At 37.8% G+C, this 23022-nt stretch overlaps 1 protein-coding gene and 3 non-coding genes across 6 annotated transcripts; all 4 read right to left on the bottom strand.

The window, feature by feature from the left end:
- Positions 1-1809: 1809 nt before the first annotated feature.
- LOC133425947 (ATPase family AAA domain-containing protein 2-like) lies at positions 1810-22812 on the bottom strand. 3 transcript variants are annotated; one of them, XM_061716344.1, is made up of 29 exons: positions 22522-22812; positions 20756-20910; positions 19762-19817; positions 19478-19649; positions 19181-19274; positions 18984-19059; positions 18246-18458; positions 17723-17843; positions 15640-15741; positions 14673-14781; positions 14300-14415; positions 13911-14085; positions 13589-13677; positions 13320-13479; positions 12848-12938; positions 12412-12589; positions 10876-11009; positions 9864-9996; positions 9342-9528; positions 8194-8379; positions 7936-8071; positions 7493-7689; positions 6385-6544; positions 5831-5953; positions 5525-5695; positions 4719-5432; positions 3084-3217; positions 2790-2918; positions 1810-2516 (listed from the first exon to the last, which is right to left on the bottom strand). In XM_061716344.1, exons 1-29 carry the CDS (start codon positions 22684-22686, stop codon positions 2484-2486), a joined length of 4509 nt encoding a protein of 1502 aa, XP_061572328.1. In that variant the 5' UTR covers positions 22687-22812; the 3' UTR covers positions 1810-2483. The 3 variants fall into 3 exon arrangements, with proteins under 3 accessions (XP_061572328.1, XP_061572327.1, XP_061572326.1); XM_061716343.1 differs by having other exon boundaries at positions 18984-19062; XM_061716342.1 differs by having other exon boundaries at positions 18246-18463; positions 18983-19062.
- On the bottom strand, positions 9084-9216 carry LOC133441220 (small nucleolar RNA SNORA5). The gene has a single exon (XR_009782423.1). It is a non-coding gene; the product is annotated as a small nucleolar RNA SNORA5 (small nucleolar RNA).
- Positions 11806-11938, bottom strand: LOC133441222 (small nucleolar RNA SNORA5). Its single transcript, XR_009782425.1, has one exon. It is a non-coding gene; the product is annotated as a small nucleolar RNA SNORA5 (small nucleolar RNA).
- Positions 21457-21589, bottom strand: LOC133441219 (small nucleolar RNA SNORA5). Its single transcript, XR_009782422.1, has one exon. It is a non-coding gene; the product is annotated as a small nucleolar RNA SNORA5 (small nucleolar RNA).
- Positions 22813-23022: the final 210 nt, after the last annotated feature.

The following is a 23022-nucleotide window of genomic DNA, read 5'->3' on the forward strand; positions in this document are numbered from 1 at the left end:
GACACAAATCTACCTCCATAGAAACAGGGTTCCTACGGGCGCTTGAAATCCTTGAAAGTGCTTGAATTTCAATGTTGTTTTCAGGGCCTGAAAAGTGCTTGAATTTTAGTTTTAAGTGCTTGATAGTGCTTGGAATTATAACTGTGTCTTTCACAAAACTGGGATCAGACTGTATAGTTTAGTTATTACAAGGAGAAATAAAATCAGTAAGATGAAACATAACTAGATGTTTACAGCATGATACAATGTACATAATTGTGATAAAAAGCAGAAAAAATTATTTTGACTATATTCCTGTAGATATTTTACCCCAGCGATAAGGTGCTTGAAGATTTTGAAAATGACCCTTGAAAGTGCTTGAAAAGTGCTTGAATTTGACCTTGAAAAATGTGTAGGAACCCTGTGGAAATCTTTTGTATAACCTCAAAACACGTAAAGTATATATTTTTTACTAATGTACAAATAAAATGCAGTACCAATCAGAAAGTTAAGAAGTCATCGATTACATTACATTTTTAATAGGAAGCAGCTTAATCAACATATCTAGGTGAATGTTAAGTGTGTATATATAAGCTGCTTTCAGAGAACGAGTACAGAGGATGGCATTCAGTTAAGATCTAAAATAAACATTAAAAATATCTTCATTGTAATACATCCATTTATTGTATGACACAGCTTCAAAATTTCAAATGCCATGTTTATAACGCAGCTTTAGAAAAAAACAGCAGCACTGCTGCTGTGCTGCTGCTTTTTTTTGGATAGATACTTTATTAATCCTTTGCAGGAAATTAAGGTGTTACATCAGCAGCATCAGTGCATTTTTTCATGCATGCATTCAACACAAAGATAAAAAACAGATCCAATAAAAAAACAGATCACTTAGAATTAAAATTAGATTTAAAATTAAAATGCTGGGGTACTAAAGTACTGAGTAATAGAGTGCTAAGAATAAAGTGCTGGAGTATTGCACATAGGACAGTTATTGCACAGTATAGAGCTTGATGCTTTATTTGTTTTTTATTTTATTTTTGTATTATGCTGCTGCTACTTGCATGTGCTTTCTCAGTAGGTTACACTGGAAATCTTTTGTATAACTTAAAAGTAAGTAAACAAAACCCTTAAAAGTATATTTTCTTACCAATGTACAGATAAAATGCAATCAGAAACTTAAGAAGTAATCGATTACATTACCTTTTTAATAGGAAGCAGCTCATTAGACAACAACCTTAAATTAGCAAACTCAAGAAAAGCATATAAGCTATTATTCAAAGCAAAGGTAATGGACACATATATAGAAGCAGAATAAGCAAACAAAGAAGAATGTGTGTGTACCGGTATGAACATATGCATGTAGGATTTGATGTATAGACATGATACACATGCATGATGAAATGACAACCTTAATTGGTTTTGTCGGTTTCTTTAGCATCTTTTCACTTTCTGTTTTCAGAGCTATCATTATTATTATTACTACAGTTATTATTTTGTGTAGCCTCATGATACTTCATTTGTTCTTTTTGCATATTCTATTATGTTAAAGGCAGGCAAGATAAGCTTTATGCTTCAAGCCCAGACCTTTTCGGTCAAAATAATCACCATGTTGACCAAAGAAAAACCTGTAAATGTATATTATCTTGCTTATTGATTTTCATGCTTATAATTGACCGAAATAAAGATTAACTAACCAACTAAGCTTAATCAACATATCTAGGTGAATGTTAAGAGTGTGTGTATATAAGCTGCTTTCGGAGAGCAACGAGTACAGAGGATGGCATTCAGTTAAGATAGAAAATAAACATTAAAAATATCTTCATTGTAATACAACCATTTAGTTTATTTTATGACAATCATCACCAACAGCTTCAACATTTCAGATGCCATGTTTATAACACAGCTTCAGAAAACAAAACAAAAAAACAGGTCACAAATTCACTGACCTAGTTCCTGCAGAAGCACAGATCATGTTATATAACTTGTCACACTTTATTTAAAACTACTCTGGGCTCTGAAATGCAAAACTGGAAGAATTATTCTTTGATGGTGGATGTTTTCTCATGTAGATTGACGTACAAAAATAAATACCTGATAGTCTATAATAGGAATATTCAGAAAATTTAAGTAAACAAAATGTTATCCAACCCAAATGTAACTTGCACAGTGTGGTGGACAAGTAAATAAAGATTTACTAGAAGTTATGGGAAAGGGCACGTTGTTAGTTGCATTACATTATTTTTCAAAACAAACATTTTATAGTCCTACAGTTAATGTTAGCTTAAAAGGTTGGGCTCATAAAAAACAGCCCATAATCACAGAGGATAACCATTTAATTACATATAAACAATAAAAGGCAATTCAAAGTTTAAGCTAGAAAACAAATAAAGAAGCTTGCTTTATTTATATGAAAATAAAACCAATGTATATTTACACGGCTGAGAAGATGCTAAGAATGAAAGATAAAATGGTTGCTTTTTCTGGCAGAAAAATCAAGAGAAGTCTTCAATTTCTTGTTCCAACTCCTAACAAGACAGTAGAAAAAACAGTAGTTTAGATTCAAATACTTTGAGAAAGGAAAAACAACATCAGAAGATAATACCTTAGTTATTTGTTAATGCAAGTAAAGTGCTATAAACGGGGCAAAATCACAGGGGTAATCAACACCACTAATCAGAAAAGACACTCCTCCAACCCTGTGACTGCGATCCCAGGCCAGTAAGATTCTTATGATTGTTAGTACACACATGTTTTTCTTTCTTTGTAAGTGAGAACATCAAAATAAAGACAATACTAGCCTGTATCAGTGCAGTTTTGTTGTACTCTCTTCTGTTTCTGTAGATGCTCTGGCAGAGCAGCGAATAGAGTTTCTCCAGCTTGTAGACTTCGTATCCTTCAGACTTTGACACAACCTTCTCCAACAGCTCCTAAAAACATGACCAGCATTTGTACTCTTAAGGCATTTGAGTTCTTTGTCTCCCACTGGAGACAAAATATCAGGATTTGGAGACATTTTTTTTTTTAATCCATGCTTATTTTTCTGTTTTTCACACCATGAAAAGTAAGTCAGCAAAAACATTTACATCACAAACCTTCAATTTGTCTCTATCCACAACCAGAGGAGGCGTCTCCTGATGCAGGATCTCCAGAGCTTTGTCCACATCAATCATCTGCTGCTGCAGCACAGTGTTTTTCAGAGCCCGAGTCATTCGCCTCATGTTGTTCTCTGACACAAGACAAAAACACACTCCTTACATCAATGCAAAATGACAAATATTCTGATATTTACACTGCAACTTGAAATGACTTTGATTTATTGTGCCAACAAATCCTACCCTAATCTACTTGGCTGGCTTCTACAGCTTATATTTGCCAAAGCTTATGCATTGTCAACATTTATTATAGTAATTTATATGTACGTGCACAATTTGAGTCTGATGAAGTCTGTTTTTATCATCTCAGATTATCATGTCTGCCTATTCTATTAGGGAAGGGGGTAAATCAATCAATAAATAAATAAAAATTGAAGGGAAAACTTTGTCTGACCAGCTATTCTATTTCTTTCCATCTTCAATACAAATTAGTCAGGATTTGAATCTGATTTCCAGGAGTCAGTGCCAAAACAGCAGAGTAGAAACTGCTCTGGATACGATTGGTTAGGAATACAAACATGGAAACAAAGCATGCGATGTAAGCAGAGCAACAACCAGACTAGTATCAACTAAAGTCGTCCAAAATGGCATGCATGGGAGTAGGAATGCTACTGAATAATTGTTGACGGTTTTGCAATAAAAATAACTTGTTGATCGGAGGGGTTTTTCTGCAGCCATCTTGGTTGTTTTGAACATTGAGGCTCCTAAATGAGTCATCACATCAGGCCCGCTCCGTCCCTGTGATTGGTGCAGAATGTTCTGCAGCCGCAGAAATGGCTGTTAATGGGAGGGGCCGCAGATCCATTTCATGAGAGAACATATTTGTCAAGTGAATGGGTCTGCTTGGCCAGGCTAGGAAAAAATCCTGGGCATTAAACTATTCCAGCATTCCACATGACCTTATAACATTGCTGTAGATAACAGAGTACAGTCATGTTCTTTAATTAGCCTCACTGACAAGTGGTTTACTTAATGTCACAGAGCTGATTCATCACAATACCTTGAGTTCTCTTCACAATCTATGTATAGAAATACTCTCACATTTAATATTAAACATTGCAGTGTGCAATTCCACTATTGATTTTCTTTCGTTAGATTTCAGCAACAGTTTAACATGATCTCTTATCATTATCATTCAAATATCTTTTGACAAGAGCATTTCTTCCTCAAAGACAACGGTGCATCACTATCCTTCCAGATTTTAATATGTTGGGCCATTGTAAACTTAATTTGGTAGTTCTTCCCTAATATCCTTAGTTGGTATGTTTGATTCATGCAGACAAATAATTTGACTCTTCTGTGAGAGTAATAACTTTTCCATGACAACAGGATTTGTCCTATAGTTAAATAACTTGATGCCAGCTGAAACGTACCAACTTCTGCTGAACATTCTCGACTTGGACCCATTTGCTTAATTAAAATCAGGTGGGGATGTTTTCTTGGCCACGCAGTGTAACTTTATTTATCTACTGTGAAATAGGGGCAATAGTTCTGTTCACCGTAATAACAAACTGGGATTATATTAAACATAGGAGACTTAGCTTTAAGTGTGGCATGACAATGTCAATAACCAACCTGTTCTTGTGTCCGTCTCCCCCGCGGCGGCTGCAGCTGCATCTGGGATTGAGGTTAACGTTGGATCCAACTCCATTGGCTCAGCTGGAGTTTTCAGCTCCGCTTCTTCTGTTGCGACTACTTTGCTCTTTGGTTCTTCTCCTGCAGACTGAATCTTGACGATCTCAATCTTCGACTGTTCTTGAGTGATGGTTTCTACCGTTGCAGTGTGTGGACTGTCTCCCTCTGTGCCGCTGCAATTGTCCTTCTTAGTGTTGATTGAGATAGTTTCATGGCTTTCGTCTTCTTCCTTACTGGTTCCGTTTTCAGCCGGTTCTGACTGATATTTGACAGTTGTATCATTTGTGTTCGGTGACCAGATGTCATTTTTGAGTTTCCCTACTCCACATAGGACCACCTCCTCTTCAACTGGTGTCATCTCTTCTCTTTGCATCTCCTCCTCATGACCATTTTGTTCTCTTGGGTCAGACTCAACACTCTCTTTCTGGGGTGATGCAGGTGCTGGTTCTGCTTCAGCTTCAGCAACCATCTGCTCATCTTCTGTGACATTGCCCTCTCTCCCTCCTTTCTTCTCACTCTCATCCTCATCATCTCCTTCTCCATCATCCTCATCAGACCCCAAATGTGCACCATATTTGGACACATGTGGAGAAGATTTCTTCTTTGGAATGTAGCCAGTTTTCCAGCTTCTTTTACGACGTTTCTTCTTTCGGGCTGGAAGGACAGAAGAAAATACATTACTCAGTTTTAGTTCTATTACTAAATTTCTGATTGATATTTTTTCTACAAACAATGAAAGTTGTCACCTGTGTTTTTAGGGGTTGTAAGAGAATAGGAACTTGTATTATTTGAAACTGCAACTGTGGATTCAACGGTCTCGCTTTGTGAAATCCTGCTGTTGACATTGTCATTTGGAGCAGGTTGGGGCTGTTTGGGGAGGACGTGGTAGAAGGAGGGAGCAAGTGTGGTGGAGCAACCTGGGATAGTCAAAAATAAAAGCAAATAAATGAATCTATGCAGTGACATTATATAGAAAATAAAAACAAAGTTATTGCAAGAAAAACAAATACTTTCTTCACAGCTTTACACAGACACACAGAAATATAATTAACCTCTTGTTTTGCGTGACTGTTTGATCTCCTCACAAATCTTCTCAAAATCCTCATCTAATTCTTCTTGGATGATAGCATGGACGGTATCCTTTAATGCACATGCTCTGTGGCGGATCAGGCGATCTGAAGAAAGCACATTCACGTTTTAATTGGGAAGAACACAGATTCTTGCATTATACTAGACAGCTGCTCTGAAGCCCCTTTCACACAAGGATCACATCGTACCAGAACAAGAAATATGTCTTTGTCAAGTTACTCTCACTGTTCCTTGGTACTTCACACCAAAGATCTAGTATGTTTGACAGCACAACACCTAATAAGCCACCAGCAAAATTATTTGAGTGATGGCAGCATATTTTATAAGAATGCTGCAATTTGGCTCTCTGACTGCATCCAGTCACATCAAAGATATATCAGAGGCACATTAACTTCCACCTCCCCATTTCACATTTATACTTTTAGACAGTATACTAATGTTAAACACAGGCATATTAAACTTGCCTTTCTGGGATGGGCTGTGTGAAAAGGACTTCATTTTGTATACATGCACGTACCTGAAGGATCCCTGTCTGGGTTATATTCCAGGGCATTCTTCCAGATGAGATCCACTTCCTCAAGAAACTCTTTGACTGTCCCGTAATGATGGCGGTCTATTTTGGACGCAACTGTTGACAGGTCCATGGGCTTCTTGATTACTTCAGCATAATCTGGAACCTAAAATACATAACAATATCCAAGGGAAAATAATTTGGATGAATGTGGTCAAATTAAAACATATAACTTTAAAGAACAAAATCTGTTGATTTGAGTTTCTGTGAATGTAACATTCTTTCACTGGGCTGCGCCTAAGCCATTTGTTTTACATTTATATTTGCTTGTTCTGGTTTTATGTTGTTTTATTATATATATATTTTTTTTATTTTATTGTTCATTTGGGGATTTGTAAATTGGTTTTAGTATTTAGAGCACTTTGGTCAATTGAAATTGTTTTAAACGTTTTATATAAACAAATGACTTGATTTGATTTAACGCAACAATCATCTTATGCTCCCATAAGATGCTTTACCATAAAGATACTGAGTATAGGCCTTCACAATATAATAAAAATGTATCATCATCTCAATATTAACATGCACAATATCAATATTGTAAAAACAAAAAAATATTGCAGTAAATGGAGCTTGATTATTTTCAAAGTGCCATGCATTCATAGGGTAAATGTCAATATATCTGGCCAATCAGATGGAATGCTAGTTTACATGGATTGTTGCAGATTTTTGTTGTTAAAAAAAGAAATCTATTAATTATTTCTTTAAATAAAACCCTGTTTAAGGAAAAGAAAATTTTTATTTTTGTGATGTATTAGCTATTGACCGATGCGGACAATTAAGGTTGTAAAGCAGAAAGAACATTAACATTCTACACTTAAATATTGGCTATTACCATCAAATGGCATGCTCGTCGCAACTTTCAGCTATGAAATTGCACATTGCATTTGTTTGTAACATCCTGCAGTCCTACTTTAGCAGTTCAAATCTCAGACCAGTGGTCACTATTCAGAACAACAATGAATGCTTGCCAGCTGGGTAACATTACAACATTTCAGCTTGAGGGAATCAGTTTCAAGTAAAGCATTGTTAAGGTAGAATATAGAACAGCTACCTCTCCTAAATCCACCGGCTTTGCAAAGGCCTTGAATCGCTTATCCTGGGACAAGCGATTTGTGACGTCCCGCAAAAATAGACGGAGCTCACGAAGGGTGCCTTCCTCTTGCTCCTCTAGTCGCTGGCTCTCCTCTTTGGTCAGCTGTCGAGGGGCAGGTGGAGCGGCGACTGGAAGGACTTCTAATGCATGGATCACTAAGGAATATGAACCATTGACACAATTCAGGCAACAGCAGACATGGAATGAAAACTTGTTTCAGAGGCAAATTTATGTGTTGGTAAAATCCTCTTTTTGTCTCAATCTAGCACATCATATTACACGACCAATATTACACTATGCAACCAGATACAATTGAAATGACAGTTTACAGTTTATTTCCGTATTTTCAAGGATTTATCATACTTTGCACAACTCTTCGGATTTAATTAACTTAATCAGACCTGCTTGTTTTTTGGAAGCTGGGGCTTTTGCAGCCTGGTTGAGAAGTAGATCCTCAAAGAAGGCCCTTCTCTCTCTGGAAGTGGGGGGCAGGACATGGAAAACCTCTCCATATTCAACACGAAACAACTCTTGCACCTGAGAAAGAAGACGAAAGGAAGATCTTATATATTGACATTTTATTTTCATCATACAACTAATATGTCACACATTGGTAACTGTAAGGATATCAAATGCAGAGTGGTATTGCTCTACCGTACCTCCATACTCAGATCATCATAGTGAAGGCTGCAGGTAGCCAGCAGCAGTATAGGAGAGAAGGCAGGGATGGAGTTGAGGAGGCTCAGGAAGGTCGCCCTTAAGGCGGGACCCACTGTTTCCCACCACTGGCCGATGTGTGGGATGTACAGGATACTGGGAGAGGTCCGTTTGGCTTCAACAAAAATCTGCAAGCATAAAACACCAATTACCTATGTATGTTCTGTTCTGGTCATAACGATTGGAGTTGGGGAAAAAAAAGATGTGGAAAAGTAACAGCTGATATTTATTAGAGATCAATGCTGATAGTTAAAGTTTAAATTAAATCAGGGACAACTAGAGTAGATAAGAAAAAAACATATAAATTCTTCTCTGCTTTTATAGCAGCACTATCTCCTTATCAAACCTATTTTAAAAATCGATTAAGAAAAAAATATCTCATTCTTCATATGAGAAATTGAGTTTTTCCTTTCTTTCTTTTTTTCTTCTTCCCAACTAAATGTTTTATTGTATAATACAACTCATTGTACCATGGTAATATCAATGAAACAATTGTACATTTTCAAAGTCTGAAGGGTACAACGACGCCACCTGCTGACTAAACTGGTAACTCACATTAAATGACTAAAATGTAGAACAATTAAGACTTTAGTACAGTTTATAAGCCACCACAGCTTACAGTTTGCGTGCTATACAGCACGGCTTTCTATTGGTACAGTGGGCCTTGGTAATTTTTTCAGGAAAAAATAAAATAAAACGTGAATACAGAATCAGTAAGAAAGAAAACCAACCCCCACATTCCTTTCATCCCTTTAACACGAGTACTTTGATCAATATAAAAAGAAAGTGGCCCTGCTAGTCAATGCTTTTATTTAACATCAGTTTGAAACAAATGTGTCTGTAGTACATATTTATCCCCACTTCCTACAATAAGGAGGTGGGGCCCATGAACTACAGTTGATGTGGCAGCCGTTTTGGCCAGTGAGGTCCATTATAAAGAACACACTGAATTTGACAAGGCTGCAGCAGCACAATACCTCACCACTGTTAAACATCTACACTTTGGATGTAAATAGTTCAATCCAAATACGTCACAAACATGTTGACACATTATTTACAAGTCCTTCAAATGTCATAGTATCTCTGTTACCTGAGCACAGGTTTCTTCAGGGGCTGTTGCACTGGCCCCGAAGAGCACAGCCATGTCCAGCGTGTAAACTGTGAATTTTTCCAGAGCGTGAAGGACAGCAGGAGCCAAATGTGAAGTCTGACCCGAGCCTGGCCTGCCTTCCAGCAGAAGTCTGGGTCGGTAGGTTGTCGGCTGGCTGAACACGCACCTACACAGGAGACAACAGAGAACAGGATGGTTAAGATGACGCTTCCATTTATTTTACACAAAACATTACCCAAATGAAGAAGTCACTTAATTTGCCCATGTGATTTTTATCAAGATCTGATTTAAATATTCCTGATGGCTCCAGGCACTTCTAAAACTAAGCAAATATGGACAATGGATAACAAAATAAGAAGAGTTCATGGCCAATATTAAGAAAATACAGTTATGCTGTAGCAGTTTGTCTCCAAATCAACATTTCACATAAAAAATATTTTTGATACACATTTTTTTCCCAAATGTATGCAATAAAATAATAGTCTGAAAATGATTATTGACCTGTTGAGGTTTAGGAGGCCGTTAGCTGCAGTCGTTTTTGGTTGGGACGGACAACTGGGTTCACCAGATAACCCCACATAGTCCTCTTCCTCGCTAAACATCACATCATCGTCAAAAACTCCACAGGCCACATCTGGAAAGACGCATTAACATATACAAAAGTTACACTCATGTCCAACTGATGCTATGGAAGAATTTGGAAAATTAACCTGCACATAGATACAATTAAATTAAATAATACATTTTTCAGTGAAGAGAAATTGATTAAAACATTTATGCCATGACAGACTGCAACAATTTAATTGCATTTAGGGCCGGTTTTTGATATAAGTCCTACAATAACACACTTGGGTTTAACTGTGAAATATGTCACCATTTTTATTGATCTTTTAAAAACACCATCCACCCATGTTGTAAAAAAAAAAAAGTTGCCATTCATTAAAATGAATGTCAAACACAAATAATGTTCAATTCATTGTAAGTTATAAATGTGATTTAGGGATGACTCATGTAGTAAAGCAACTGCTCACATTTAGACCATTTATAAATGCTATGGCAAAATTAGTTTAACCTAAAGAAATACCAAATTACCGTTTTATCTTAGTGAAATTCATTTATTATCCTATACCTAAAAAAAAACAAAAAAAAACAGCTTAATTGAAGGATATATTCTCTAAGGACAGTCTGAGGCATTTTCCTTTAAAATGAATAAGTCGTTTGTTAATTTCTTAGGTTTTTTTTCTATTACCTAGTTCTCTATTAGCGCCCTAAGCCACTCATGATGAAAAGAAAACATGGAGATTGTAGTAAAGTTCATTTAAGCATTGCCTTTGAGTTTTGGGCTAGTGCTAAACTTTTCTAACAGGAGCACCACTTGTGCACCACTTAACCACAAGTCAGGCCGGAGTAATGGCAAAACAACACAGTGGCAATTATTTTGTCAAATTAATGAAGAAAACCAGAAACAATGACTCGTTAACAGAATAAGAGAAACACAAGCAAAAGGCTGCACCTTCTCTTTTTCTCTTTAATCCCTGCTCAGCATGAGGGAACACTTTGCTGAGCGTGTTGAGGATGTTCTGCAAGGTGGCGCTCAACAGAGGACGAATAGCAGGTATCAAGGCTTTGGTTGGTGACACTACAGCCCTAGAGATATAGGAAAGAAAAGAGGAAAGAAAGAAGAATTACACTTGTACAAAGCGACCAGGCTTAAAGGGAGAGTAATAGGATCATCCAATAACACTGACAGTTACCATTAGCATGTACACTGCTGAGCAATAAAGATGTGGAAACCTTGTCCACTACAGCTGTACCACAGCCCAAACATTACCAATATGTTATGAAAGCTGTCTTTTGAGGATAAATAATATTCAGTCAACAGTTTGATGACTCAGTCCATTCAATCCTTAAAACAAAATGAGTAAATAATACATTTACTCATTTATTATAAGTAAATTTATACCTCGACAGATTTTCACGTCATGAGTGTATTTATCTTCATCCTCATGTCATATCAATTCAGTATTTCATAAGTGGTGGCCTGTATCCAATTGGATTGGGGGATTTGAAGGGTACAACAATGCTACCTGCTGACTAAACTGGTACTCACATTAAATTACTAAAATGTAGAACAATTAAGACTTTAGTACACAGTTTATAAGCCACCACAGCTTACAGTTTGTGTGCTTTCTATTGGTACAGTGGCCTCGGTGCCCCCGCCTTCTGTGAGTTTTTGCCAAGGAAAGACTATACTATATCTAATCATTATATTGAGATATTTACAAAATGTTTTCAGGAAAAAATAAAATAAACGTGAATACAGACTCAGAAAGAAAACCAACCCCCACATTCCTTTCATCCCTTTAACACGAGTACTTTGATCAATATAAAAAGAAAGTGGCCCTGCTAGTCAATGCTTTTATTTAACATTAGTTTCAAACAAATGTGTCTGTAGTACATATTTATCCCCACTTCCTACAATAAGGAGGTGCGGCCCATGAACTACAGTTGATGTGGCAGCCGTTTTGGCCAGTGAGGTCCATTATAAAGAACACACTGAATTTGACAAGGCTGCAGCAGCACAATACCTCACCACTGTTAAACATCTACAGTTTGGATGTAAATAGTTCAATCCAAATACAGAGACACCATCAACACCAATACTGTGACAGATTTTCATGTCATGAGTGTATTTATCTTCATCCTCATGTCATATCAATTCAGTATTTCATAAGTGGTGGCCTGTATCCAATTGGATCGGGGGATTTGAGCGAAATCAGCTAACTTACCGTACATCGATAAGGGCAAAGCACCCCATTTACTAAATACAGGTTTTTGCCTTTTCTCCCGCCTTAGGAATAAAGAATATAAAGGATAATAATAAAAGGGTGTGAACCACAGCCTTGCAGCTGTTCATCTTTAATAACCATGAAGGAGAGCACAACACACCCCCCTGTAATTGTTCTTGGTGTGGGCGACGTTTAAAGTTCACACAGTACTCAAGAGAAAGAACTGAAAGATAAAATAACTGAAGGTGTTTTCACTCTACCTCTGGGCAGCTGGCACCATCTTAGACATGGCGTACATGAAGTCTTTGTTAGTGATGACGATGGAGTTTACATCCAGCACGAGTTTCTGCGTTGACGAGTAGATCTGCGGGTAGCGGCGCCGCAGGGCACACAGAGCAGCTTCTGAACACACGGCCTTGATATCTGCTCCACAGTACCCTGAAAAACAATCCGTTTGTTGTAAATGCCAATCAAGACAATTGGTTAATGTGTATTTTCCTAATAAAAAACAGTTGCTGAATAAATTCATAAATGGTTTATGAATTTGAATGGCATGCTTTGCATATTCTGAGCAGATAGTAAAATCCAAAAGGATGAAAATAACACAGTAGAGGAAACGGACAGATACATTCCCCATATCCGCATATCTTGAGGTGTTGCTAAACATTATTTTGACATCACTGCATGCCAACATACCAACGCATTTATCTGCAAAGTCCTCAAGAAACCTGTCAGAGAGGGGAGGAGTCCATTGTCTTGTGTGGATCTTCAGAATGTCTCTTCTTGCCTGTCAGAAATACAGAGCAAAAAAGTTAAATCTTTAAAACCAATAGTTTGCAAGGTAGAAACCTTCTCCAGTTAAAGTCTAAAATTATTTTAAAGTGTTCTGAATTGCTGCTTTTTTTTAACAACCTGAGGAGGCTGCTGCTACATGTAGCCTAATGAATAGCATAAGTAACATTCCCAAAAGGAAAGCATAGTTTAAGTGACCCTTTCAAATAAATTACCGGTAATGTACAGCATAAGTTATTAAAAATGTATTTTCTAATTAAAAAGCTGTTATTTAAAAAAAAAAAAAACACAATACAATATCTGGCGATTTCTCAAGAAATTAGTTATGATATAGCAACAGCCTGTTTGTCCATTATCTCTCGTTAGATTTGATCACCTCTCTGTCAGGCAGGCCGAAAAGAAACTCTCTGTCAAAGCGCCCCGGTCTTCTCAGAGCCGGGTCAATAGAGTCCAGTCTGTTGGTCGCTCCAATAACAACTACTTCTCCTCGACTGTCTAGTCCATCCATAAGAGCCAGAAGGGTTGACACAATTGAACTACGGAGAGACAGAGGAAAGGGTGAAAGAAAAGGAAAAGGTCAACAATTTTCTTCATGAAACAAAAAAAAAACCATCCACTATGCATAAAGTACGGACGATGGCAAACCTATGGATCTGATCCTGACGACTGGATCTGACTGGAGCCAGGCCATCGATCTCATCAAAGAATATGATGGATGGACGCATCTGATATGCCTAGAAAGAGTTCAGTAAGAATTTCATTCACTAAAAATGTCAGTGCTCTCAGATTTGATGAGAGTAACGTCTAAGTATTTACTTTGATTATTTATCCAAACTGCTGTGAGAAACATTCACCCTTGTGTTAGGTAATAAGATGCTTTGTTATTAAGTACCAGTTACTCTACTAGAGAAAACTAACAACACCTCTATCAGTCTCAGAAAGGAGTACTATAATAAAGTCTGTTTACCTGGTCAAATAGCAGTCGTAGCTGTCTCTCTGATTCGCCAACCCACTTACTAAGGCAGTCGGCTCCTTTCCTCATAAAGAATGACACCTTTCTTTCTTCCTGACTGCACTCGTTGGCCAGTGCTCTGGCTACCAGGGTCTTCCCAGTGCCTGGAGGACCATAAAATAGACATCCCCTGAAAGCAAGAGAGAAGTATGTATGAGTAATCTGTGGGGTAGTGATAAGACTGAGAAGAAATTTTAAACAAGAGGGAAAAGGAGTGCAGTGATGAAAAGTGTAAATGTATCTTTTCTGGACCCTAAATTTCAATATAGAAAATTCAACTTGTGATATTTTAACATTTGCATGAGAGCAGGATATTTCTTTTGTCCCACAAACACACAGCGTACCTGGGCGGTTGGATCTTGAACCTCTCAAAGACCTCTGGATAGAGCAGAGGAAACACCACCATCTCCTTTAGTGCTGAAATGTGTCGGCTCAAACCTCCAACGCTGTCAAAGCGCACCTTGATCAGGTGCACAATAGAGGATTTTTTTATAATTTCACCTTTTTAAAAACATATCCAAACATAGCACTTTTAAAAGATGCAAATATACAAGATTATGTTTTATTTATCATGCTTTATCTGTGGTGGCCACTGTTGGATCAATCTTATGTTTTCGTAAATGCAATACCAACATCTTTTTTTTGTTAACCCTTTTTGGGTGGGAAAAAGAAAAATACTTTGCAAAAAGGCTCTGTTCATCCTTTTACTCAACTTACCGCCTTGTCTATCTGCATGGGGTCCACATCGGCGAGGCTGGCTCCAATCTTCATCCTGTCTTTTTGGATCCCCTGCAGGTCTTCCTTTAAAAGGTTCATTGGCAAACATCTTCAGGAAAAAATGTAGAAAGAAAGTAAATAATTTTCAGTCAATGTTCAATGACCCCTTCTGTAAATATTACAGCAGGAATTCTATACATCACATCACAACATGGACACTTTGTGTAAAATGTAGTGTAAGAATATTTATTGTCACAGGAGTAATCAAAGTAAATTTTTTAAGGTGTATTTGGCAGCTTGTGTGTCATTGAAACATTCAAACAATAAAAAGGTAAATGAACTTGAAACTAAACTAAACAAAGTGACTTTGCATTCAGACACAAACACAGAAGAACACTGATGCTGTCAATGACTGCGTTTACATGCACCAATAACCCCTTTGAATAACCCGAATTTGCTCATATTCGGGTTTTTAAAACCCCTGGAATATAACCCCAGGGTTACTCCTTTTAAAACCCGAATATTCGGTCATGTAAACGCCAAACAGAATATCCCGATCAAACGGAACATGAATGTGTTTTCTGCACATGTTCTGTTTGCAAGGAATCTTGCTCTGTTGAGTCCAGGAAGTTCTTCTAAACATGGAGAGGAAGGATATGAACATTTTGGCATTTGTAGACGGTAGAAAGTACCGGGATAGTGAGATTTACAAGAAGGTGAGCGAAAAGTTGCACGAAGCAGCATTTGTTTTGAATTTGGATACAGGAAGAAGCGGAAATGACGGGAATTGCGTCATCACGTTCTCCGCGCGTCGCTGGTTTTATCGAGATATCCCAAATGATTAATTACCATGTAAACGGAATATTCCGAATGTTTCAGTAACCGGAATATTAGCAATAACCCGAATTTTGACTGCATGTAAACGTAGTCAGTATTTGTGCAATTAGAAATGTGTTAATGCCCTAACCTGTTGACCGATCGGTTCCTGTTCTTGCCCCTGCGTCTCTGGAATTTCTCATCATCTGAGGAGGAGGATGTGGAGTCACTACTATGGATGGCATGCCTCCTTCTGCCAGGTCAAAAGAAGCAAAAAATTATTTAAAACAAAAAGGATCCAACATCATGCAAAACAGAAATGAATACTCCTAAATATTACCATTTAGGATTAGAATCATTTAAATTCTTACAATAAAAATATAACCATCAGTGCTGATACAAGTGTAATGATAAAAAACAGAAGATCAACTTTCAAACAATAAAACTGAGCAACAATTTTAAACAATATTGCACCATCACTAACCAAACACACCAAATGTTCTTAATTTATAAAGCTGAAATTCATCTTTAAGTATCAGTGTGATTAATGCATTGAAACAAATAACATCTCAAAAATTAGGCAAGCTTTTGTTGAGATGCACAGGAGATCATATACTCATGAAAATGAAAAAGATACATGTTTTAAGAGATAGGGACAAAATAATTAACATAAACAGGTTAATTGAATGTGCTGTTTGATAAGCAAAATATGCACTTTACTTAAGGACAAAACATAAAGTAACTACACAGTTACTACTACTCCTACTACCACTACCATAACTACTACTACCACTTAGCTTTTTTTCCAAAGCAACTTACATCTGAGAACAACACAAGCAAGAAATCCCATAGGAGGGTACAGATGGATCAGTGCTGGTCAGACTGCTGTGAGTCCAGTTGGACACACGTGCTGCCATGCTAGTGTTAGAGGATTTTTTTTGTTCCCTTCCCACCCTGCAACAGTGCCTTTATTCAGCAAAACTAGGTCTTAAATTAAATCATCAGTTATTGTACATAGATCACATGATCACTGTATTGTGTACAGTGCGAATATCATTGTCAACTACAATGATGCAACCAAGAGAGCAAACAAGCATTTTTGGGGGTTCAAGGAAAGCATGAATAGCTTTTTTAGTTGTTATACTGGCGTATCACAGAAGTGACAGCCATGGCTGTGACAGGCCATTAAAAAAAGAAAAGGAGATAGGCAAACACACAAGGCACTCTTCATCCAACATTCATTTTCTCAACAAAGTTTTACGAGACGATGCACATGAATGAAATTCGTAATTTTTAAACCATACTTCCAACAAGCATACTGTTGCACAGTACCATATTATAGTATTTTTTAAATAATACCATAAAACAAATGTGCAACCTACCAATAATCACACTGCCAACAAAGACAGAAAGCACCCCAGATACCAACTAACAACTGTAAACACAAAGATAAGTAGTGATGGTCTTACCTCTCAGAACTAATCCTGAGGGTTGAAGCAAGACAATCGGAGGTGGAAATGGGGAAAAACAGGAATGTTGGGATGGATTTAACATGCAACATAAATAGTGTCTGTTAGAGACGGTGCTGTGAGCAAACGCTGAGTCAAAGATATCTTTAAGATGAATTCCAGATTGCAAAAACTTTTTTTTTTTTTTTTAAATCACCAAACTTTGTTCTGCATAACACTGAAAGAGTATGTGTGAGCTATTATAGTAATACACTATATGCTTACCCTTAGTAAAAAAAAATCTGTGGGAAGTAATAGACAAATCTTCCCACTTTACAAAATGCCTTTTTTTAAATCTTTTTGTGTGTTCTCTAGTTAAAGCTCTGATAAATTTAATATTGCTTTTTTTTTTTAAACCGGAAGTGGCAATAATTATTTCATACATGATAATTAGGAGGTTAAATGGAAAAACTATCAGATTTTGAAAGTTCAAGTTCCTTTTGTTCAGTTGTGTTCATGTAGTTGGGGAAAATGAAAAAAAAAAAAAAAAAAACGATTTTCCCGGCTGTGTTGGAAAAAAAAAAAAAAAAGGATATGACACTATTTTGCACATTCTTATAGCCTCTGCGTGTTTTAACAGTAATGAAAAAAAAATCTTCCATAATGTTCTGAGTTCTAAGAGTTTACAGGAAAAATATAGTCGGCCTTGTGTTAAGGTTAACCATAAGAAAAGCCCCCCAGAAACAAATATTTGATTCATTTCAGAACAGTGTGTGCCGTACTAACCTGCTTGATCTCCTCCTGTTGTAGGGGCTCCTTGGGGATGTGAAGCTGAATCTGAACCTGCGTCTGGTTGGAGAGGAGTGGTCCTTGAAATACATGCTGTGTTTCCTGGGCTCTCTGGGTTCTGACAAAGAACCAACAAGTCTCCTCAAACATTTAGTTGATAAAATAATTTCAGAATTATTATAGAAGAGTGTTAGATTCATTAGATTGGTGGGTGTATCTGTTTTAATTGATTTATTCTGACGGTGTTTGTTGCTTTGTTTTTGTCTGATGTTTTAACTAACTGCTGCCTTCTTGGCCAGGTCCCTCTTGAAAAGGAGATTTTAATCTAATAAATAAATAAGATAAACTAGATTCTATACAAGCAAGCTTTTGACAACCTTCACCAAAAATCCTAACTTTAAATTTTGTGAAAAATAAACAAACAAGTCTCATATAGTGAACCCTTCTCATTCTTGTCTCTCTGGCTTTGAAAGAATCAACAATCACTGAAATGATTGATAGCTTTTAAAAGTGGCAGTACCATCCAGTGGTGCCTGGTAGCGAACCGCAGTCTTTCTCTGTCTGAAGTCATAACGTCTGTGGTTTTCTTCTTCCTCATCCTCTCCATCTTCATCGTCGTCATCGTTGTCACCTTCCTCCTCCTCGTCCTCCTCCCCTTCTTCTTCTTCTTCTCCTTCCTCCTCCTCTTCCTCCTCTTCCTCCTTCCCCTCCTTATCATCATCGTTATCTTCATCTACTCATATCAATTAAATAAAAACATCCAGCTACATTGTTACATTGTAATTACATCACCTTCTGCCATCCAGATATAAGTGCAAGACTTCCTAATATGTTGTACAGTTGGAGTGAATGAATAAGGTGCCTAAAAAAAAAAAAAGACTTAAAACTGTAATATCTAAAACACTGAAAAAATAACAGTGGAGAGAATCTCAACGCTACCTAAACAGTGAGTAGCTTTTCATAATAACATAAGCAGGGTCTGGAATGTTATTCTGAACACATTTTCTCAAGGAAAATATCAACAGGCTTGTTTTATAGATTTAAAGAAAAGAATGCCTGCAGGAGAAAACATTTCTGCATTCTGGTATTTATCTTATCTGTAGTTTCCTTGGAACATGAGGTTCCAAATCTGTACGACTCTGAATCAACTCTCTCCGCAAAAAAGAATTCACTGATGTGGATTAATTCAAGCTTGCATGCTTCAAACAGTAGTTCTTTGACGTGTTCCTGAAGTGGTAATGAAATCTAACCAGCTCACCTTGGCCCCTCTCCTCAGTTTTTTTACTTTGGGCATTCACCCTCAGAGACCTTCTGCCACTTGTGTACAACCCCAGCTGCTAATAAGAAACAGGGCAAAAAGCTGATCAATGTATTGATCATCTTACAGGCAACATTAGCATTGTGATGAAAAAATAAAGTTAAGGGCTTGATGTAGTTTCTTGTGTGTTTTATTACCTCCTCTTTAGTGTCTCTATCCTTGTCTTTGCTCCTTAGACGGCGTCTCATCTTCTGCATGTCATCCATCTTTTGAAGAACAGCTTCAGCAGTGCTGAGGAACGGTGACAAAAAGAATTTACCGTCTTAACCCTAACATTTTTTGTTAAGGTATATTTCTAAATCAAATCGCAGAAGCTATGAATACAGGTCAATGTATTTGCTACAGACAACTTGAGGTATTAAGGTTTCTTTCTTTTGTAACTGAATCGAGGGAAGTAAGTCAAAAGGAAATGGAGTGGGGAGTGCTGGACTTACTTGGTGATGAGGCGGTCGTACAGTACTGACTGGTTACGTGATTTGTATTTGTATTTGGTGACTCTTGAGCTTCGTCGCACTGAACCATCTTCCTCCTCCTCCATTTCTCGTCTCCGTAGGTTAACACGACTCCTTTTGGGAGTGGATGACCCCTCCACTTCATCTGCAGCATCTAGTGGCAAAAAGTAGGGCCTCCTCAGAACTACATGCATCTCAGAATGCTTTGTGTGCTATGTTTTAGGAACTTCTCTGTTATGTGTGAAGTAATTTATTGCTCACGGTACCTGCTTGCTGTTTTCCATTGGAAATTGTTCCCTCTCTCTGCAACCTGGAAGATTTTCTAGTGACATAACAGAAATAGAAACATTTAAAATATTTAGTTTTCTTTTACAGTTATTTTATGTTGTAGAAACATGCACACATAAGGTACATTGTCAACATTTTACATAGGTCAACTGCTGAGGGCTCTTTTATGGTGTGCCAACTAAAATGTAGGTCAAGGGGATGTTTACAAAAATGTAAACCTCTTGTAAAAACCACCTAATTGCTAATATTGTATGTTATTTTTTATTAACCTGCTTGCCAATAGTGCAGATATGTCAAACTATATGTGGCCTTAATATCAGGACATAGCGTGTTTAAATGGAATGGATGTAAATGAGAGGGAGGAGTGAGAATGCAAGGAGCAGAGCACAAATACTTGTGCTCAATTGTGCAGAGCAATAGGAAGTGAAGCAAGGGGTGATTTAGATAGTGTGTGCAAGGTGAAGAGGAGTATTCAGAGTTACCTGTGATAGAAAAGTAGCAGTGAGAGTAAAGGGAAAGATTCACAAGACTGTGGTAAGACTTGCACTTCTCTATGTTCTGAAGAGACCAGCACTGACTAATAGATAGGAGGCAGAACTGGAGATCTCAGAGGTGAAGATGTTGAGATTTTCTTTGCAAATTACATGGATGAGAATATTCGATTCTGGAGATGGTTTTGCCAGACATGAGACAATATTTTTGGATGTGGTGAAAGGGAATATGCGCATGGTTATAGTGACCAAGGAAAATACAGGAAACAGGGTATGATGGAAATTAATTATGTGTTGTGTTGACCCCTAAAGGGAAACATGTAGATGCATTTCAGAGGGAGATTCTCTGTGTGAGACTCAGGCCACACAGAGGATCTCCCACCGCAAAATACACATATGATCTGTAAACTACGGAAAACGTCCAAATCTGGTTTCCAGAGCTAGTGCGTGGTTACAGCTACAGTAAGAGCCCCTGACTTACCTGGTGCAGCACCCTTCGACTTTGCCTTCATCCAAAGGAGAGCTGGTTTCTGGCACCGAGTCAGCAAAAGAGACCTCGAGTTTAACTCTTCGTCCTCTTGTCCGAAGAGAGTGATTGAAACCACTGCCTCCCCCTGGCTTTACGTCAGCATATCCCTGATGAGATCAGAGTGGGATTAAAGTTTATGTCACATGATAAGGATTCATTAAAACTAATCATGTAGAAATCAAAAAACTCTAAGGTGGAACTCTGAAAAGTGTTTTTACGTAAATGACCGACCTCTATAGTGGGGGGGAGCACTTGTTATGGCTTGTTATGCACCTCACATGATGTGATGAACATGAGTTATCTAGTAGTTCCTATCACAGGGTTCCTACACATTTTTCAAGGTCCAATTCAAGCACTCTTAAGGGTCATTTTCAAAATCTTCAAGCACCTTATCACTGGGGTAAAATATCTACAGGAATATATTCATAATTATTTTTTCTGCTTTTTAATCACAATTATGTACATTGTATCGTGCTGTAAACATCTAGTTATGTAAACTATACAGTCTGATCCCATTTTTGTGAAAGACAGTTATAATTTCAAGCACTAAATTAAAATTCAAGCACTTTCAAGGATTTCAAGCACCCGTAGGAACCCTGAATATAAAAAGAAAGTGCTAGTCAATGCTTTTAATTAACATCAGTTTCAAACAAATGTGTCTGTAGTACATATTTATCCCCACTTCCTACAATAAGGAGGTGGGGCCCATGAACTACAGTTTATGTGGCAGCCGTTTTGGCCAGTGAGGTCCATTATAAAGAACACACTGAATTTGACAAGGCTGCAGCAGCACAATACCTCACCACTGTTAAACATCTACAGTTTGGATGTAAATAGTTCAATCCAAATATATCAGAGACTCCATCAACACCAATACTGTGACAGATTTTCATGTCACGAGTGTATTTATCTTCATCCTCATGTCATATCAATTCAGTATTTCATAAGTGGTGGCCTCATCTTACTGATTTTATTTCTCCTTGTAATAACCAAACTATACAGTCTGATCCCAATTTTGTGAAAGATACAGTTATAATTTCAAGCACTTAAACTAAAAATTCAAGCACTTTTCAGGCCTTGAAAACACAACATTGAAATTCAAGCACTTTCAAGGATTTCCAGCCCCCCTGGAGCCCTGAGATGATGAACATGAGTTATCTAGTAGTTCCTATCAGCCCCCCAAAGAAAAATACAATATCTCCCAAACACACAATCAGTCTCTGCCCAAGTGACATCTACCGGTCAGTCGGGTCTTTGTTAGTAATGTTTAATAATTATAAACACTTTACAACGAATCAGTAACTATGGTAACAATTTAATTTGAGCACATGTTTTGTTTAATAGTGTTTGCACTTAAAATCAACAAACATGCACGAGATCAAAATTAATTACGGTCAATAATAATAATAATAATAATAATAAGCTACCATTGATTCACAATGAGATTATCCGTCACTGCTGTTGCTGAATGAGATGTTAATGCGTGAGTTAGCTTAGCACACTAGCACAAGTAGCACACCAAAGTTGCATTCAATGACGGAGGCTGATTTATGGTCCGCGTTACACCTACGCAGAGCCTACGGCGTAGGGTACGCGGCGACGCACAGTACCCTACGCCGTAGGCTCTGCGTCGATTTAACGTGGAACCATAAATCAGCCTTAACACCCAAACACACGATTCTGCAGCTCAACAGTTTCTCCGTCGGTATTATCCTCACATTCTCCGCGCCGATGTCGGGGCTGCTGCAGCTGTCGTTGCGGGAGCGGGAGCGGGAGGAGCGGGTGCTCGTCCTCTGCTTGGCGGGCAGCAGCGACAGGAACTCGGAGCTGGTGTCCAGCTGCAGCTTCTGCGGGGTCGAGCCGCCGCTGCGGAGGACCACCATCCTGCCTTTACACCGCTGAGATCTGGGGAATAAATCAGCCCAAGTACGGGGTGTTTAGAGCTAACATTACAGAACCCAGGGTGGAATCCTCCAGCTGAAGACGAACCCTTGAGTTCTGGCGCCATAAACGACGTCACCGGCGGTGGTGCGGCTGAGCAGCGGTGACCTGCCGCCGAGAGAAGTAGATCTCATTCCTAACTTGCACATTTTGGGCTAACTCTAAACGTTGTTTTTTTTTTTTTTTAGCAGCAAACCCTCCATAGTATGTTTTAAAACCGAAATAAAAAGTTATATAACATCTATTAAGGTACTTTAGAAAAGAAAATCAGTCTATAA

The sequence above is a fragment of the Cololabis saira genome, chromosome 3 (genome assembly GCF_033807715.1).
Source record: "Cololabis saira isolate AMF1-May2022 chromosome 3, fColSai1.1, whole genome shotgun sequence".
Taxonomy (NCBI): Eukaryota; Metazoa; Chordata; class Actinopteri; order Beloniformes; family Belonidae; genus Cololabis; species Cololabis saira.